Consider the following 18,279-nt stretch of genomic DNA (forward strand, 5'->3'; position numbering starts at 1 on the left):
TATATCCATTAACCAAACTCTAGCTTTCCCTCATTTGCTCCTACTCTTGCTGGCCTCTAGTGACCACTGCTCTACTCTCTACTTCTATGACATCAAAAATTTTAGTTTCCACATATGAGAACATGCAGTATTTATGTTTCTATGTCTGGCTTATTTTCCATAGAATAATGTTCAAGGTTACCTTTGTTGCTGCAAATGACTTTGAGGTCTACCTTTATTTTTTTTTCCCTAAATTGATAGCCAGTGACCCAAACACTAAACCTGATAATTGCCATTTTCACTCTAATTTGAAATCTTGTTTTGGCTGGTTGCAGTGCCTCACACTTGTAATCCTAGCATTCTGGGAGGCAGAAGCAGGTGGCTCACTTGAGCTCAGGATTTTCAGATCTGCCTAAGCAAGAATGAGACCCTGTCTCTACTAAAAAACAGAAAAACTAGGGCGGCGCCTGTGGCTCAAAGAAGTAGGGCACTGGCCCCATATGCCAGAGGTAGGGGGTTCAAACCGAGCCCCGGCCAAAACTGCAAAAAGAAAAAAGAAAAACTAGCCAGACACTGTGACAGGTGCCTGTAGTCCCCAGCTACATGGGAGACTGAGGACAGAGGATTGCTTGAGCCCAAGAGTTTGAGATTGCTGTTAGCTACAGTGACAACATGGGACTCTAGTCAAGGTGACAGAGTGAGAATGTTTCAAAAGAAAAAATAATTGTATTATAACATTCTAAAGGCTCATAAATAGATGAGTTTTTCTGGATTTTTAATATGGTTCTAAAGATCTATTTTAAATATTTAGGTTTGGATAAACATTTGTGTTATTACAACAGTTTTTGTATTTTCTTGCCTTTTTTTTTTTTTTTGAGACAGAGTTTCACTTTGTCACCCTTGGCAGAGTGCTGTGGCATCATAACTCACAGGAACCTCAAACTCTTGGACTCAAGTGATCCTCCTACCTCAGCCTCCCAAATAGCTGGCGACTGCAGACCACAATGCCAAACTATTTTGAGATGGGGTCTTACTCTTGCTTAGGCTAGTTTTGAACTCCTGAGCTTAAGCAATCCACCTGCCTTGGCCTCCCAGAGTGCTAGGAATACAAGGGTAAGCCACCAAACCCAACTTTCTAGTTCGTTCTTAGGAATTTTATTTTTCCCAATAAAATTCAGAATCAGTCAAGTTCCATGAAAAAGATTGGGACCCAATCCAGAATTTTAAGTTAATATGTGGGACTTTATTCTCCTTTTGAAACTAGCATTCCCAATCAGAGAAAAAAAAAATTACGTGTTTTACAGTGGTTGGAAAGATTTAAACTCAAGAATTCCTTGTGGGATGTTGTATTCAAAGAAAAATAGAAAGTAATTTCATTTTCTATTTCTGCATAATGTATGTGTTCTTCATAGAAGCACATAGTATATTTCTAGTCTACAATGTGTCAATAAAAAGCATCTTCAGTATAGATTCAACCTGGAAACCAGAGAAATTCCCAGGAGACAGGCAAAGGTGGAATATTTTTAAAAATGAATACTTCTTCCCAAAGCTTAGAGCTAGGACATTTATAGTCTTTCTCACCTGTCATCCTGTTATACAATAAAACCCTCTTCTAGTCATGCTCTATCTCCAAGAATTCACCATTCCCCAAACTATCCCTGAGACTGACTCTGCAGGGTCATGGTTTGGGGAACCAAGATTAAATCAGCCTCCGTGTCTGCCAAGTCTCTTCTGCCAGGTTACAAGGTCAGACATCAAAAGACAAGGTCTAATATTATTTCTATAATGTCTGTAGTACTTTGAAAGCAGAGTTCAAGTACACTTGGAAGTAGTCTTTGTTCCCTAATTTTAACCTACTTAAATGTATTCCCTCCATCGTTACCTGACCTACTACTCACCATACCCACTAGAGAAGTCCTGAAAATGGGCCAGCAATTCTCCGTAAGATGCACTGAAGATGCCTCTTTACAATACAGTCTCCTGCACACTATCACACATGTATCTCCACTTTGGTAACTGACAATGGCTGACTAAAAGCCACAGCCTTGTGTGTGTCCTCTGGTGTCTATTGAAGGGTGACTCTTGGCTAAAGGATTCACTACATTCCTTGTACACACAGTTTGTATCCTGAGTGTGTCTGCTGATGTTTGATGAGGTTTGACTTCCGAGTAAAGCACCGCCCACACTTTCTGCAAATATAAGGCTTTTCTCCTGAGTGTGTCCTCTGGTGTCTAATGAGGTGTGACTGCCAGCTAAAGCTTTGCCCACACTCCTGGCACACATGAGGCTTCCCCCCTGAGTGTGCCCTCTGGTGTTTAATGAGAGTTAAATTATTACAAAAGCCTTGCCCACACTCCCTGCACACAAAGGTACCCGAGTGTGCCCTCTTGTGCCTAAACAGGTTTGTCTTGTGCCTGAACCTTATACCACATTCCCTGCACACGAAAGGCTTTTCCCCTGAATGTGTCCTCTGGTGTGAGATGAGGATTGACTTATCATTAAAGCCTCGCCCACACTCCCTGCATACAAATGGCTTCTCCCCTGAGTGTGTCCTCTGGTGTGTGATGAGGGTTGATTTCTGGGTAAATCCTCGCCCACACTCTGTGCATACAAACGGCTTCTCCTCTGAGTGTGTCCTCTGGTGGGTGTTGAGGGTTGATTTCTGGGTAAACCCTCGCCCACACTCTGTGCATACAAATGGTTTCTCCCCTGTGTGTGACCTCTGGTGTTTGTTAAGGTTCGACTTCTGGCTAAAGCATTGCCCACACTCCAGGCACATATAAGGTTTAACCCCTGAGTGTGTCCTCTGGTGTGTCTTGAGGTTTGATTTCCAGCTAAAGTGACGCCCACATTCTGTGCATACATAAGGTTTCTCTCCTGTGTGTGTCCTTAAGTGTCTGTTGAGGTGTGACTTCTGGCTAAAGGATTGCTCACACTCCCTGCAGACATAAGGCTTCTCTCCAGAATGTGTCCTCTTATGTCTAATGAGGTGTGAATGCTGGCAAAAGCCACGCCCACATTCCCCGCAAATATAAGGCTTCTCCCCAGTGTGTGCCCTCTCATGTGTGATGAGGTTTGACTTCAGGCTAAAGCTCCGCCCACATTCCTTGCACACATAAGGCTTGACCCCTGAGTGTGTCCGCTGATGTGTGAAGAGGTTTAACTTCCAAGTAAAGCCTCGTCCACAATCCTTGCACACATATGGTTTCTCCCCTGAGTGTGTCCGCTGGTGTGTGATGAGGTTTGACTTCCAGGTAAAACCTCGCCCACATTCCTTGCACACATAAGGCTTTTCCCCAGAGTGTGTCCTTAGGTTTTTGATGAGGACTGACATACTGCTGAAGCTCTGTCCCCACTCAGTGTACATGTAAGGTGTCTCCCCTGTGTGTGTCTTCTGGAGGCCAAGAAGGTTTGAGTCTTTGACAAAGCCTGGCCCAAACTCTTCATATTTGATTACTCCAAATCCTGAGACTTCCAAACCTTGCAATACTTTGTCTGCTTCCTCAAGGTCTGCCTTCTGTTCTGGGCTGGTCCGTATATCCACCACTGTGTTGTCTTCCTTGGGCCCTACTAGCTGTTCTTCAGGTGGGCTGGAGAATGCCTTTGAAGGGCCACTTTTGCTCACGCTCCCAAACAGGGATTTAGAGTTTTCTTTCTTTTGAATTTCTGCTTTCTCATTCAAGCACAAATGATCAAGAAATTGACCCTGCAGTTGTTTCTGATCTTCTAGAAAGTGTCTTCCTGGACACACAGGACTTCCTGCACATAAACCTGAGAACAGCTGAGGAAGATGACTCAGCCACACATGTTGGCTAAGGGCTTGCTGAGTGGAGAATATCAGAGGGCAGAAGGGACAAGGTTGAGTTTCTAGCTTTGATCCTGCTGAAGAAAGAACATTTTTAGAGGAGTCATAGGTAGGGCTTACTAGGCCATTCTGCTCTGCCCATTGGTCATTCATGATATATTTACATCACAAGCTATCTCCCACCCAGACATACTTTCCAATGTCTATTATTAGTTTCACTTCATGCATTACATTTTCTATTGCAGGAGCTGGCAAACTCACCTGACAGACCAAATTCAGCTTGCAGTCTGTTTTTGTATGGCTTGCCAGCTAAATTGTTTTTGTTTACCTTTTTAAAGAGAAGAAGGAAAAGAGGAAAGGAGACGGGGTAGGTAGATAGGGTGGGAGAGAGAAAGGAAGGGGATTACTGATACATGTCGTAACATTTATCCATAGATAAACCTCAAAAACATTATGCTAAACAAAATAATCCAGATATAAAACACTTTATATTTTAGGGCCAGGCACAGTGGCTCATGCCTGTAATCCCAGCACTGAGGGAGGCCCAGGCGGTAGATTGCTTGAACTCAGGAGTTCAAGACCAGCCTGAGCAAGAGTGAGACTCCATCTCTAAAAAATAGCTGGGCATTGTGGCAGGTGCCTGTAATCCCAGCTACTTGGAAGGCAAAAGACTTTATATATATATATATATATATATATATATATATATATATATATTTTTTTTTTTTTTTTGTTTTTGGCCGGGGCTGGGCTTGAACCCGCCACCTCCAGCATATGGGACCGGCGCCCTACCCCTTGAGCCACAGGCGCTGCCCAAGACTTTATATTTTATAATGTCATTTATATAAAATGTCCACAAACAGAAAATCTATACAGAGTAAGCAAATCAATGGTTTCCTGAGTTCTACTGGGAGGAAGGATAAATACATACAGATGGACATAAGAGAACTATTTGGATAGAAATGTTCTAAAGTTGTAGGGAGTTAACAATCATACAACTCTATAAGTTTATTAAAAAAATTGAACTTGGGCTCGGCGCCTGTGGCTCAAGTGGCTAAGGAGACAGCCACATACACCTGAACTGGTGGGTTCAAATCCAGCCCGGGCCTGCCAAACAACAATGACAGTTACAACCAAAAACATAGCTGGGTGTTGTGGCAGGTGCCTGTAGTCCCAGGTACTTGGGAGGCTGAGGCAAGAAGATCCCTTGAGCCCAAGAGTTTGAGGTTGCTATGAGCTATGATGCCGCAGCACTCTACCTAAGTCAACAGAATGAGACTCTGTCTCAAATAGAAAAAAAAAAAAAAAAAGAAAGGAGGAGAAGAAGTTAGATTAAGACAAGAAAGAGAAAATTAAGCCTAAAGACAATAGAAGGGGGAAAACAAAACTGAAAATCACTTAAATAGGAAATAGATGAATAATACAGAAAATCAATGAAACCAAAACAACAATCTAGATGATTGAAGGATCCACATATATGAAGTAAAGAGTAAAACTATGCATGGGAATTATTAAATCCCTAATATTGAAAAATAGTTCAATATTGTGCAGGGGTCTGGGGAGGTATAGGATATAATCCGGGAAGGGGAAATGAGGGCTTCAACTGTTTAGGTAATGTTTTACTTCTTAACCTGGGGTGTGGACACATGAGTATTCATTTTATTATCTTAGCTTGCTATAATCTTAAGTATGCAATAATTTTTTTAATTAGGGGACAGGAGAGGTAGAAATAATCAATTAATCTTAGCATAGGAGAAACTGGGGGCAGCACCTGTGGCTCAAGGAGTAGGGCGCCGGTCCCATATGCCGGAGGTGGCAGGTTCAAACCTAGCCCCGGCCAAAAAAACCAAAAAAAAAAAAAAAAAAAAGCATAGGAGAAACTGGAAAGTATCCAGAGGATGGTAGACATAATGCTCATGAAGTATAGTTTTTAAGATCAGGAGGAGCGAAAGAAAACCATGAATGGGGAAAGGCTAAGCATGATGAAGGTAAGACAAAGGAGGAAGAAAACCTTCTTGGTAGAAGGAAGAGACAAGGAAACCAGGGAAGTCCCTGACTCAACTGAAAATAATATTCCAAAAGAAAGTCCCTGCCAGGCAGTCTTACCAGTGGCCCAGGAAGCCTGGAGAAGAGCTTCTTTCCAGTACCTGAGAGATGGCTCCTCCCTCCCTATCTGCCAAGCTGTACACTATCCAGTCTACCCTGTCCTCATGCTCACCTGGATGGATGTCCAGCAGATACTTTCTCTCATCTCTGCAGGGCTCCTCTCCTTGCTCCAGCTGAGTGATGAGTTTTGGTTTAGAAAATGGAATTTCTGTTCATAGGGAAGAAAACAAGGAGATTTTTGGTTATGGGCTCAAGAGGCAATTCTAGAACTCAGAGCACTAATGGATAGGGAAGGAGAGGAAGGGTAAACTCTACTAATGGACTAATGGGTACTATGAATACTTTTTGGGTGACAGGCATACCTTTAGCTAAAACTCAAGCATTACAAAAGCAATCCAAGTAACCTAAAACATTTATACCCCCTTAGTATTTTGAAATTTAAAAAATTAGCAGCTTATAAAAATATATAATTTGTACAGAGTCTCTATAAAGTTCGTATGCAATTGCACATGAATTTTATGGATACCCTGTATAATAGGGATGTGTGTGTGTGTGTGTGTGTGTGTCTGTGTATAAAAAATGGGTGAGAAAATCCAGAGAGTACAAAAGATCTATGAATAGTTATCTTTCTGAAGTAGAAGAGCTGGATAAAGAAAGGTGAGTCCAATCAGAAAGACGGCATATTAACACTTAGTAGATGAAAAGTCTTCTGGGTTTAAGATAAAGTAAAAAGAAAGCCTCAGCTTTGGGAAAGAGGCCTGGAAACAGTATCATACATAATATCAATAAATCAATCTACCTGGTTTGAAATCTAATAAATCCATATTTACCCAGAGGATACAGTAAATTATTGTTTTTAAGCCCAACTCTAAGGCAAAGGTGCTCCATCAGTAGGCTTTGCTCTTGATGAGTGGCAAATACCTTGTGGTGAAAACTTTAAGTGCTTAGGGAAGCCATTCTTACCCAGTGAGACCAGGTGGTTATAGGTCTCCAGCATCACTTCCCTGTGCAGGGTCCTCTGAGCAGGGCTCAACAATCTCCACTCCTGCTGTGTGAAGTCCACAGCCACATCCCTGAATGCCACGAACACCTTTAACACAAAACACACCCCTCCTCATCCAGGACTCTGCCTTTCCTACAGCTTAGAACGAGAATCAAAGGCTTCCCTGAGCAACGCAGGAAAGATTTCTAGACCCTACTTTGGATTGTGACCTTGTCGCCCAGGGGTCAAATGCCATTATTACCCTATCTCTCTGTCCAGCCAGTGTCATCCATGCACCTAAGACTGTCAAAATCCCAGCTAGCTGCTATGAAGCATAACAACAAAACAAAATAAAAGCTCCTACACATAGGGAGCCTTAAAACTAGGCAGGGAGAACTGAGTGTGGTGGCTCATGCCTGTACTCCTAGAACTCTGGGAGGCCAAGGTGGGTGGACTGCTTGAGCTCAGGAATTTGAGACCAGCCTGAGCAAAAACGAGACCGATCTCTACTAAAAATAGAAAAATTAGCCAGGCATGGTGGCTGGCACCTGTAATCCCAACTACTTTGGGAGACTGAGGCAAGAGGATTGCTCAAGTCCAAGAGTTTGAGGTTGCTGTGAGCTATGATGCCACAGCACTCAACCCAGGGCAACAGAGTGACACTCTGTCTCAAAACAAACAAAACTAGGCAGGGAGACGAGGAGGACATCTCACACACACACACAATTGAACAGCAGCAAATCATCATCTTGCTGAGTTTGAAAAATGTCAGAAAACTAGTTGGTCTAAGCATTTATGTTCTAATTGAAGCAGCCAAGCCTGGGGTTGGGGGTGGCAAATAACCTGCCACTTGCCTGCTTGGGCTTAAGAAGGGAAAGTTGATGGTGGTGAAGACAGTGGGCTCAAATCACCATGTAGTAATTTGTGAACCCATCTCTGGCAAATTCTTTAGCTACCAGCACTTCAGTTTCACCTTCTATGAAATGAGAATAACAGTGTTTATCTCACATGGTGGTGAGGATGAGTTGATAATTATTAGTATGTGTGTAAAGGTCTCAAACACCTGACTGCTGCGCACACCAGACATGCGCAGGGAGGACTTCCCTGGCCCTTCTGTGTAAAATGCTTTCCCCTCCCTCGGTGTGTCTTATTCCCTTCCCTGTTTTACTGTATTCCTTTAACTCTAATACATGTTATTCGATTTTATTCTGACTCCCACTAGACTGTAAGTTCCACGTGCATGGTTCACTGCTATGGTTCTAGTATATAGGATAGAATTTGCACTTAACAGTCAGATATTTTTAAATGACTGAAAATGATGTATTACTACTCTATCAACAAAGTTTCAAATGAACCTCTGCTACCTAATAAGCTGTACTTCAGAAGGTGAGAATATATAATCCTTGGCGTGGAAGTTTGCTGAGGTTTCCAGGTCCACATGAGCCTCGAAATCTAATTCTTGGATTCTTCCCAGCCCAACACTTATTTTGTCTTTGTTTTTTTACAGTTTTTGGCTGGGGCCAGGTTTGAACCCACCACCTCTGGTATATGGGGCCGGCACCCTACTCCTTTGAGCCACAGGTGCCACACTATTTTGTCTTTTTCTTTTTTAGACAGAGTCTCAAGCTGTCACCCTAGGCATCCTACCTCACAGCAACCTCCAACTCTTGGGTTCAAGCAATCCTCTTACCTCAGTTTTTTTCTGTTTTTAATAGAGATAGGGTCTTGCTTTCTCAGGCTGATCTCGAACTTGTGAGCTCAAACAATCCACCCACCTTGGCCTCCTAAAGTGCTGTGATTATAGGCCTGAGCCACCTTGCCTGGCCACTTATTCTGTCTTTTAAAACAGGGTACAACCTGCAGTCCATAACTTAGATTAATCTGACCCACAGACTACTTTGGTTCATATGAAATTATTGATTTATGGGTCCTGTTCAAATATATATAAATCTAACCATTCTGGGCTGTGTGCTGCTGCAGGACTACATTTGGCTGAAGGTGACTCACACTGGGGGCCACTAGCCAACCATACTACTGACAGATTGCCTTGTCAGCTTCATTCATTTAGGTGCAAGCCTTGTCTCTTTGGTGATTTGATTTTGCCTCCCCTTCTGAGAATGCCATTCATCACTTGAGCGTATAACACTATACATCTCAAACTAATTCCATCCTGTACCCTCTCCAGGGTTCTTACCCTCTTAGGGGCCCTCCCCTAAATATTCTGTCCCCTACTAGCTTGACTGTTCTACACAGACTAAGCTGTGGAATGGCCTTATGACTGACTCTACCAATACCACCACCCCATTATTTTAATAACTGTCCCCAAATCCAACCAGTTCCAATGTACTTAATCACAAATGAAGAGATATTTGAGTGAGGGCTGTGGTTCTCATCCCTCATCTCTGACTATACTATTTAGAGATACTTACGTGGTGATTTAAATTATAGATTCCTGGGCGGCGCCTGTGGCTCAAGGAGTAGGGCGCCGGTCCTATATGCCGGAGGTGGCGGGTTCAAACCCAGCCCCGGCCAAAAACCACAAAAAAAAAAAAAGAAAAAAAAATTATAGATTCCTACCACAAATCAATAAGATCAGACTCTTTGGGGATGGAACTTTAGTACTTTTAAAAGCTCATAAAAAATCCTAGCACTAGGCTGGGTGCAGTGGCTCACACCTGTAATCCTAGCACTTGGGAGGCCGAAGCGGGTGGACTGCCTGAGCTCACGGGTTCAAGACAAGCCCGAGCAAGAGTGAGACCCCATCTCAAAAAAAAAAAAAAAAACAAGTTCATGACCAGGCTGAGCAAGAAAAAAACCTGTCTCTAAAAATAGCCCAGCGTTGTGGTGGGCACCTGGAGTCCCAGATACTCAGAAGGTTGAGGCAAGAGATTTGCTTGAGCCCAAGAGTTTGAAGTTGTTGTGAGCTACAATGCTATGGCACTCAATCCCTGGGCAACTGGGGGGAAAAAAAAAAAAGTATAAAGTATAGTCATGATTGTGAATCACTGTGTCAGAGGAATTTCAAGAGGGAGTGGTCACTGTAGGATACAGATGAGGACAGGTTCCATGAAAAAGAAGTATTCACTGTTGAATCTAGGTGGGTATATGAGTATTCAATGTACAAGTCTATTTTTTCTTTATGTTTAAAACTGTTCATAATTAAATGGTGGAGTGAAAAAAACTATTCCAGCACCTGCCTAGTCCTTGTGTTAATTTGACTTTATAACTACTTCTCAGAACATAAACACACATCCTCCTTGAAAATCTTCAGTGAAGGAGATACTGTAGAGAGCAACTTATGTTGTTTCAACAAATTTAACACAACTGATTATTCCTGCATCCCTGAAACAACTCATAGTGGTCTGAGAACCATGCGTGTAGCAGGTTCTGTAAACACTATGGATTTGGAGTGGAGCACTCCTTGACAGTGCCCCTTGCTCAGCCTGGTCATGAACTTGTTTTTTTTTTTTTTTGAGATGGGGTCTCACTCTTGCTCGGGCTTGTCTTGAACCCGTGAGCTCAGGCAGTCCACCCGCTTTGGCCTCCCAAGTGCTAGGATTACAGGTGTGAGCCACTGCACCCAAAAAAAAAAAAATAGTAGTAAATAATCTGTTAGTACATAGCCACATCCAGACTGATACACAGAAGATAATGGACTTTGAGAATGAAGACAAAACTTTTGGGGGTCCTGGGCAGCGCCTGTGGCTCAGTCGGTAAGGCGCCGGCCCCATGTACGGAGGGTGGCGGGTTCGAACCCGGCCCCGGCTGAACTGCAACCAAAAAATAGCTGGGCATTGTGGCAGGTGCCTGTAGTCCCAGCTACTCGGGAGGCTGAGGCAAGAGAATCGCTTAAGCCCAGGAACTGAAGGTTGCTGTGAGCTGTGCGATGCCATGGCACTCTACCAAGGGCCATAAAGTGAGACTCTGTCTCTACAAAAAAAAAACAAAACACAAAAAACTTTTGGGGGTCCTGAGAAGGGAATGAATTTATCTTGTACATGGGAAGGATAGGAATCATTGAGATTCGAGGGAATTTGCAGTAATGAACCCCATGGATCACGTTTCCCTGTATCTACATCCTGGTATTATCCTCTTTTATGATGACTCTGAACTTGGCCACGTGGCTCGCTGTGGCCAAAGGGACATTAGCTAACATGACAAAGGACGAAGGTTTAAAGGCACCTTTTCATTGAGGCTGCTCTTCTTTGTTGTGTAGAGAAACACAGGACCGCCATTTGACTAAGCTCAGGCAGTCTCTAGAATAAGCAGAAGCCCATGAGGAAGAGAAGTAAAAATTAGGCACCACAGTCAACCAACACACAGGAATGTCCAGCCCCACCCAAACTGCTAGTTGACTGCAGAAAATGACAAGGTTTTGTGAAACCCACAAAACCTACCTGTGCCTGTTGGGTCCGGTGGCTCACGCCTGTAACCTCAGCACTTGGGAGGCCAAGGATTGCCTGAGCTCACAGGTTGGAGACCAGCCTGAGCCAGAGTGAGACCCCGCCTCTAAAAATAGCCAGGCTTTATGGTGGGCGCCTGTAGTCCCAGCTGCTTGGAAGGCTGAGGCAAGAGACTTGCTTGAGCCCAAGAGTTAGAGGTTGCTGTGAGCTATGACGTCACAGCACTCTACCAAGGGTGACAAAGTGAGACTCTGTCTCAAAAAATAAATTAATAAAAATAAAAATTGTATAGTATAAAGCAAAGACATGGAAAAGGAAGAAGGGAGTCTCAATAAAGGAAGAAATAATTGACAGGATCCAAGTTCAAAGTGCCCACTGGTGTTGGTGCCCAATGCTTCAACACTGTCATTTCTACATATTATATTGGCTTTTGGTTTTTTTTTTTTTTTTTGTAGAGACAGAGTCTCACTACTTTATGGCCCTCAGTAGAGTGCCTTGGCATCGAACAGCTCACAGCAACCTCCAACTCCTGGGCTTAAGTGATCCTCCTGCCTCAGCCTCCCGAGTAGCTGGGACTACAGGTGCCCGCCACAACGCCCGGCTATTTTTTTTGGTTGCAGTTTGGCCGGGGCCGGGTTCGAACCCGCCACCCTCGGCATATGGGGCCGGTGCCTTACCGACTGAGCCACAGGCGCCGCCCTTGTTTTGTTTTTTAAGACAAAGTCTTACTCTGTCATGTTGCTTAGAGTTTGATAGCGTCATTGTAGCTCTCAACAACCTCCAACTTTTGGGCTCAAATGATCCTCTTGCCTCAACCTCCTGAGTAGCTGGGGACTACAGGTAGCCACTATAACACCCAGCTAATTTTTCCTATATATGTATATTTTTTTGGTACAGAGTCTCACTGTATCGCTTTTGGTAGAGTGCTGTGGCGTCACACAGCTCACAGCAACCTCCAATTCCTGGGCTTAGGCAATTCTCCTGACTCAGCCTCCCAAGTAGCTGGGACTACAGGCACCCACCACAACACCCAGGTATTTTTTTTGTTGCAGTTTGGCCAAGGCCAGGCTTAAACCCGCCACCCTCGGTATACGGGACTGGTGCCCTACCAACTGAGCCATAGGCGCTGCCCATTTTTCCTATTTTTTAGTAGAGACAGGCTCTCACTCTTGCTTTCAGGCTGGTTTCAAACTCTTGAGCTCAAGCTATGTACCGACCTCAGCCTACCAGAGTGCTACTTACTCATTACAGGCATGAACCACCATGCCTGGCCCATACTCTTTTTTTTTTTTTTTGAGACAGAGTCTCACTATGTCGCCCTTGGTAGAGTGCTGTGGCGTCACAGCTCACAATAACCTCGAACTATTGGGCTTAAGCGATTGTCTTGTCTCAACCTCCAAGTAGCTGGGACTATAGATGCCTGCCACAACGCCCGGCTATTTTTCTGTTGCAGTTGTCATTGTTGCTTAGCTGGCCTGGGTTCGAACCCGCCAGCCTCGGTGTATGTGGCTGATGCCATAACCACTGTGCTATGGGTGCCGAGCTGTGGCTCATATTGTTTTATGAGAATGTAAGTCTATAAAAGAGTTTCATGTACAAAGCTGACCAGATAAGCATTATTTATAGTAGTTAAATATTGAGAACAGCTTAAATGTCCAAAAGTTGGGAAATGGTTGATGAGTTCATCCACTCAGTGGACTATTATGAAAGTCACTTTTAGTGGGATAAATGCTGGCTGTTCCTTCATCTTTAAAAATCAGTCTAGGTAGGCTGAGTACCTGTAGCTCAGCAGCTAGGGCACCAGCCACATACACTGGGGCTGGCGGATTCAAACTCAGCCCAGGCCTGCCAAACAACGACAATTACAACAAAAAAATAGCTGGTGGACGGCACCTCTGCCTTAGTGGGTAGGGTGCTGGCCCCATATTCCAAGGGTGGCAGGTTCAAACCCGGCCCCAGCCAAACTGCAACAAAAAAATAGCCGGGTGTTCTGGTGGGTGCCTGTAGCTGGGACTCAGCTACTTGGGAGGCTGAGGCAAGAGAATTGCTTGAGCCCAGGAGTTGGAGGTTGCTTTGAGCTGTGACGCCACAGCACTCTACCAAGGGCGATAAAGTGAGACTGTCTCAAAAAAAAAAAAAAATAGCCGGGTGTTGTGGTGGGCTCCTGTAGTCCCAGCTACTTGGGAGGCTAAGGCAAGAGAATCTCTTAAACCCAAGAGTTTGAGGTGGCTGTGAGCTGTGATGCCACAGCACTCTACTGAGGCCAACATAGTGAGACTCTTATCTCAAAAAACAAAAAAAATCAGTCTAGGTAGATACGCACACGGTCATTAACTTTAATACATTATGATTTAGCATTAGGCCCCTTCAAAATGTGTGTTTGGAGGAAGGTGTGTGTGTATATAAAATTAAATCAAATCCCAATGATAAAGGAATCTCAAAATAAAATGGAAGACTCCTAAGTATGTAGCTTATGCTTTACACATCACTAAATGTATTTTATCAAATGTCCTGCACATAGTAGATATTCAGCAAGTTCACTGAATGTAATCAATGAAAAACAATCTAAGGAAAAATAACGTAAATTGGCCTGCCAGCCCATCTGATTTGTTACAAATTTAATACAAATTTTAATTTATCCTCTGAGGCAAGGTCCTTGGCAGTGGTAACTAATGTACTATCATACACTTACTTTGTTTTGTGTAATTTAGATGTCTTGTAAATCAGAAGTCCTCGAAATTCTACCCAAATTCCCTGAAATATGTGATTAATTGTATGTCCCTAATATTATACCAAAACAAACAACAAAAACTTCTTTGTTACTTAGTTTCTTCAAATTAATTTATTTAGAGTTGTGGTGTTTTTATGCAGCAAACATTTCATGTGTGCTCGGTGCTCTTCTAGGCACAGTGATTTCATCTTAAACAATTTGGCCATTCAAATGCTCAGGCCCTTTAAGTTTTTCTAAGTAAACACTTTTTTACAAAAAACTTATGTTGAGGAACATATTGATTATGTACATGACACAGTTCATGAAGGACCTAAGAGTCCTACTGAGGGTGAAGGAGGTGGGAAAGGAAAAGTCAGCTGATACAAACTTCTGGCTTTTCCCAGCAAATCAAAATGTTTTCCTAGCAACATTATGAATAGTAAAGAAAGTACACAAACAAAAGACTCAATGGTACTTTAGGAAATGTCCTGAATTGAATTTTTTCTGGTATTAACGGTTTCAAATGAATATAATATTTTACAAATGAGAAACACTAAATCGTCAGTGTTACTCTGGTAACATCTAGGAACATATATATTCTCACCACAGGAGTCCAGAATAAATTAATCTCTTTTTCTGCCTAAATTCTAGTCTGATTTATCCATAAGCATAGTCAAGGAAAATCTGAAATAACCAAATTAACGCATAACAAAAGTGGCAGTGATCAAGTCTAGCAACTGTGTCAGTGCTCAATAAATGTTAATTGCTTTCAATTAAGTCAAGGTCATCACAGTCACCACTCTCAGGGGTTGGAAAGCGTCCTCTTAAGTCTCCTATACATTGTCAACCACTATATCCCACATAATATTGATTTCCTTTATGTCAAAGCCCTTGTCAAAATCCTTCAAAACCCAGCTTACTCAAAAACAAAGTCTACACACAATTCAGCCTAACACTCAGTATTCTTTTCATCTGTCCCCACCAAGACTCAGAGGTGGAAAACACATATCCTTCAGGAGCCAGGTAGATAATAAAAATGAGAATGGCAGGCAAAATGTCAGCTTGTCAATCGGTTTCACCCTCAGCATAAAGGAGACTATAGGAAGTGCAGCATATAGACCCTGCAAGTCCTGTCCAAATGATGAAGACATCATTCAGCTCAAACTGCCTCACACCAAAGAACAGTGCAAACTTAGATTTCTTTTCAAAGAAGCAGACAATTTGGAGTTTGGGGTGAAATCTCCCAGTTGCTAAATGCTGAAAATGCTCATATCATATGAAACTCATGCCTGTTCTTTGTGTGGATAGTCTGTATCTTCACTTGCACGTGTATTTAAAAATCAATCTGAAGTAAGTGACCACAATCCACACAATCCTCCCACACTGTGTCCAGCGGCCCCATGCTTCCTGAGCTTTTCCCACCGGTATGTCTTCCCCCCAACTCTCATTATCTTTAGGGGCAGCCGAGACAGCCTTACTCCTGAGAGTCCCGCTTAATCACTTCAATTCAAATCTCTGCTGTTCCTACCCTTCCTCGATATCACTACAGAATTAAGCAGAGACGTCCCTGGGCTTTTATTTCAACTGCCCCTAACTACTTTGTGAATGACTGAGATGTGGATGCAGCAGAAAAGAAGGCTGAGGGAGGACTCCATGTAAGATGGAGCCACTTTTCCAAGTCCAGGAATGAACTTTGTCCAATACCAACAAGACAGCCGGCAGGGCAAGGAAAGGTAACAGGATTCACCCTGTTTGGAATTACAGGTAACTCTCACCTCTTTTTTGGCTCTCAGGAGCCCCGTGGCCATTTTCCTGGTCTCCTGAGTGCTCTCTTTGGAGAAGGGCAAAGCCTCAGTAGATAGATCTAGAGACGTGAAGAGAAATGAGAAAGTGCCTAGGTGGAAACTTCCCCCCACAAGGTGAAGCGGAATCTGCTCCAGAGCCCCACGCTGGGAGTCGAGGATGTTACTGAAATCACCAAGGAGGTCCAATTCCGGTCCAGAGCCCTGGAAAGAAGCCCAGGATGACCCAGGACCTTCAAGTTCAGCCCCAGGTTCTGGTCAGAGAGTGAAGCCTTTATCACTCAGCAATGGAGTGAAGGTTTGTCTCTAACCCTGAGAACTCAAATGAAAGGGAAATGGCCTGGAGATGCCACAGGAGAGCGCCCGAGTTCAGAGAGTTCTGCCTCTCCCAGCCTCTGTCTCCGAGACTGAAAACGGGACAAGCAGAGGGACATGCTGACTGCCTACAGGGCACTCACGGAACACGGATGCACGCTGCGGATCCCGAGGCCGAATGTCGGCACCGAAGCCCAGAAGTGCAGAAAACACATCAACAGGAAATACTCCACCGCTGTGCTCCTGCCTAAGCCGGACCCACGGACCGGAAGTTTCGCTCGACCCTGGGGGCGGGAGTAAGAGGGAAGGCGGAAGTGACCGCAGAGCCCTTTGGGGAGTGTAGTTTTGGGCAGGGAGGTGGAGGGGTTGGCTTGGTCCTGGCGAGATGACTCCGACACCTGCGCCACTTATACAACCAAGTTTTGAATCCCATTACTGAAATGCACAGACGGCGAGGTTCACAAGTTTCTACATCGAGGGCCAATAAGATCTGCTGACCGCGAAAGCGTCGCGAGAATGCTCAACGACTCCAGAAAATGTAGTCCTGGCTGGCTGTGTGTTTCAATGGCTGGTGGCCAGACCGTGTGCGTTGATCTTCAGCTAGCTGGGTCCTGGTGTTCCCTTCCAGGAGCTGAAGACACGACCGGGACGGGTGTGGCTCAGGCAAGGCCCTTGGGAGGGGGGTGAGGCAGCGGGGTGATGCTCTGCTGGGAATCCTGGTTTCCAGGCGACACTGGCCCTATGTCCCCAAGAGTAGGTGAGTGCGCCAGAATTAACAGGTAATTAATTCCAAGGCCATTTTGGGAGACTGGGATTGGCTTGGGTCAAACTCCGAGAATGTAGGGGGCAGGGGAGACTGGTTGTGTGTCCCCACGATTTTAGGGTATAGAAGAGGCTGAACGTGGGGCAAGCAGCAAAGATCCCCTGGTTATAGTGGCACTGAGGACCCAAGACTTCATTCTGAAATCTCCAAGTTTTCTGTTGGAGGCTGGAGGGAGGATAAATGCAGCTTGGAGGAACTGTAAGTGGTTGGCAGGTGGGGTGGGAGTTGAAGAGGAAGCATAATTGTGAATTTGGTTCAACATGGATTTTTTGCATTAATATTTAAATATACCACATAAAAATATTCTTTATCCTGATCACTGAGGTGTGGTTTGGTTTGGTTTGGTTGATGCCCCTTTAAATTTTGTATCCATAGTCCCCACCCTGATGAAAGGCATAAATAGATTTGACCTTTTATATATAAACCGCATTGGCTCGCCTGTAGCTTGGCTTCTGGGCATTAAGCAGCCAGATAATTGTAGTACAACGTTGTGAGTGTACTAAAAACTACTGAATTGTACACTTTCAAATGGTTGAAAGTGAATTTTATGTTGTCTGAATTTTATCTCAAATTTTTTTATTCTTTGAAAAAAATTAAATAAGTCTTTATGTTTTGAAGATACATACTAAATGAAATATTTAAAGATGAAACGCTATTCTAGCCTAGGATTCGCTTTAAAAATACAGGGTGTCCATAAAGTTTGTGCACAATTGGACACAAACTTTATGAACACCCCGTATTTCTGGATAGCATGTGTAAAAGGAAGGAGGATGGAATAGAAATAATACATCACAAATTGATTATTGACGAAGCTAAATGGTGGGGATATGAGAGTTTCTTACACTATTTTGTTTCTATCTTTGAAATTTTCCATGTACAAGAACAAAATACAAAGCATAAGATTATGTTAGACGGGGCAGCGCCTGTGGCTCAGTGAGTAGGGCACCAGCCACATATACCGAGGGTGGCGGGTTCAAACCCGGCCCCGGCCAAACCGCAAGAACAACAACAACAAAAAAATAGCCGGGCGTTGTGGCAGGTGCCTGTAGTCCCAGCTACTGGGAGGCTGAGGCAAGAGAATCACCTAAGCCCAAGAGCTGGCGATTGCTGTGAGCTGTGATGCCACACACTCTATAGAGGGCAACTGAGTGAAACTCTGTCTCAAAAAAAAAAAATTATGTTAAATGAAAAAAAGGAAAAAAGATTACATTAGATGGCAAAATTACTCTTTGTATGTTGACAAGTAGTGAAAGTTAATCATGTATTTTAGTATTTTAATAAGCCTAGTTTTTAAAAAGTGAAGAAAGTTTTAGAATACTCATCAATTCTACTCCTGGGTATATACCTAAGAGAA

The 18,279-nt window shown here is 43.6% G+C and overlaps 1 protein-coding gene across 7 annotated transcripts; it reads right to left on the reverse strand.

Moving 5' to 3' along the window:
- Positions 1-1,200: 1,200 nt before the first annotated feature.
- ZNF875 (zinc finger protein 875) lies at positions 1,201-16,374 on the reverse strand. Of its 7 annotated transcripts, none has more exons than XM_053605060.1 (5): positions 16,246-16,374; positions 15,761-15,849; positions 6,854-6,980; positions 6,003-6,098; positions 1,201-3,858 (listed from the first exon to the last, which is right to left on the reverse strand). In XM_053605060.1, the coding sequence occupies exons 2-5, from the start codon at positions 15,791-15,793 to the stop codon at positions 2,078-2,080; spliced, it is 2,037 nt and encodes a 678-aa protein (XP_053461035.1). In that variant the 5' UTR covers positions 15,794-15,849; positions 16,246-16,374; the 3' UTR covers positions 1,201-2,077. The 7 variants fall into 7 exon arrangements, with proteins under 7 accessions (XP_053461035.1, XP_053461034.1, XP_053461033.1 ...); XM_053605059.1 differs by having other exon boundaries at positions 1,201-3,861; XM_053605058.1 differs by lacking the exon at positions 15,761-15,849 and having other exon boundaries at positions 16,246-16,350.
- Between the last annotated feature and the right edge of the window lie 1,905 nt (positions 16,375-18,279).

The sequence above is a fragment of the Nycticebus coucang genome, chromosome 10 (assembly GCF_027406575.1).
Source record: "Nycticebus coucang isolate mNycCou1 chromosome 10, mNycCou1.pri, whole genome shotgun sequence".
NCBI lineage: Eukaryota > Metazoa > Chordata > Mammalia > Primates > Lorisidae > Nycticebus > Nycticebus coucang.